The 1327-nt window shown below is 63.3% G+C and overlaps 1 protein-coding gene across 1 annotated transcript in view; it reads right to left on the bottom strand.

Annotated features, from left to right (window-relative positions):
- Positions 1-1327, bottom strand: part of CHRM1 (cholinergic receptor muscarinic 1) — a 14462-nt gene that overhangs the window by 1351 nt on the left and 11784 nt on the right. The window contains exon 3 of the mRNA XM_013007431.2: positions 4-794. Coding sequence (XP_012862885.1) covers positions 4-721 — 718 coding nt within the window. The 5' untranslated portion in view covers positions 722-794. The remainder of the gene's footprint in view (positions 1-3; positions 795-1327) is intronic.

The following is a 1327-nucleotide window of genomic DNA, read 5'->3' as shown; positions in this document are numbered from 1 at the left end:
AGCTGCTGCTGCTGCCGCCCCCCTTGCCCGGCGTCTCGGAGCCCTGCAGGGCGGCCAGCTCCCGAGCCCGGTTCTCCGTCTCGCGGTAGATGCGCCAGTAGAGCGTGCACATGACCGTGACTGGGAGGTAGAAGGCGGCCATGGCCGTGCCAAAGGTAATGATGGGCTGGGAGAGGAACTGGATGTAGCACTGCCCGGCCTTCACCGTCCGCTCCCCGACCAGGTACTGCCAGAAGAGGATGGCGGGGGCCCAGAGGACGAAGGAGACCAGCCAGGCCAGGCCGATCATGAGGGCCGCCCTGCGGGGCGTGCGCTTGGCTCGGTAGCTCAGCGGCCGGGTCACGGAGAAGTAGCGGTCGAAGCTGATGAGCAGCAGGTTCATGACCGAGGCATTGCTGGCCACGTAGTCCAGGGCCAGCCAGAGGTCGCAGGCCAGCGTGCCCAGCGCCCAGTGGCCCATGAGCAGGTAGGTGGTGTACAGGTTCATAGAGAAGGTGCCGATGATGAGGTCAGCGCAGGCCAGGCTCAGCAGGAAGTAGTTGTTGACCGTCTTGAGCTCCGTGTTGACCTTGAAGGAGATGAGCACCAACAGGTTGCCCGTCACCGTGGCCAGGGACAAGAGGCCCGTGGTGATGCCAAGGAAGGCCATTTGCCAGGGACCCTTTCCCGGGGCCAGGATGGTGATGTTGGGGCTGACGGCGGGCGGGACGGAGGTATTCATGGTGGTTGAGTGGGCAGGGGTGGGGTCCCTTCCTCGAGGTGCCTGCAGGGCTTCCTCAGCGGGAGGGCATCACCTGGAAAGACAGAGCATGGTCTTGGTTGGGCAGCTAGACGTCTCTGACCGGCCGCCTGCTCCCCCCTCCCCCTCCCGCAGAAGGTGCTAGACCACAGGCCCCAACTGCTCAGAGCTAAAGGCCCAACAGCCTCTGGCTCCCCTCCTGCGCCAGCCTCTGCAGTTATTTATAAAGCGAGCACTCTCGGTCCTGCCTAGGACCCTGCCTGCACTGTGGGGCAGCTTTACCAGGACAGGAGGCCTCTGGAAACAGCGACTGTTTCCTATCCTGCTTGACCTCCGGAGTGGGGTGACACAGTGACGGATCCCAGCGTCTCACATTCCCTGCACCTGTCAGCCAGCCGCTTTCCCAAACGGAGATGGCCAGACGTGGTGCCTCTGGACACACCATCAAACGAGCTAGATGAAAGGTGGTCCTGCTGGGTAAAGTAAGTGGGTCAGCGCCAAGAGGAAGCCCCTCCAGGAGATGGGCTAGCCCAGGGGCTGCAGCGAGGGGCTCAAACACAGCCAAGGTGGTGAAGATAGCCCAGGACC

The sequence above is a fragment of the Echinops telfairi genome, unplaced genomic scaffold, assembly GCF_000313985.2.
Source record: "Echinops telfairi isolate 266 unplaced genomic scaffold, ASM31398v2 ScPeMD7_7417;HRSCAF=8455, whole genome shotgun sequence".
NCBI classification, from domain to species: domain Eukaryota; kingdom Metazoa; phylum Chordata; class Mammalia; order Afrosoricida; family Tenrecidae; genus Echinops; species Echinops telfairi.
Note: the sequence above shows the minus strand (reverse complement) of the source record. Positions and strands in the feature narration are given on the sequence as shown.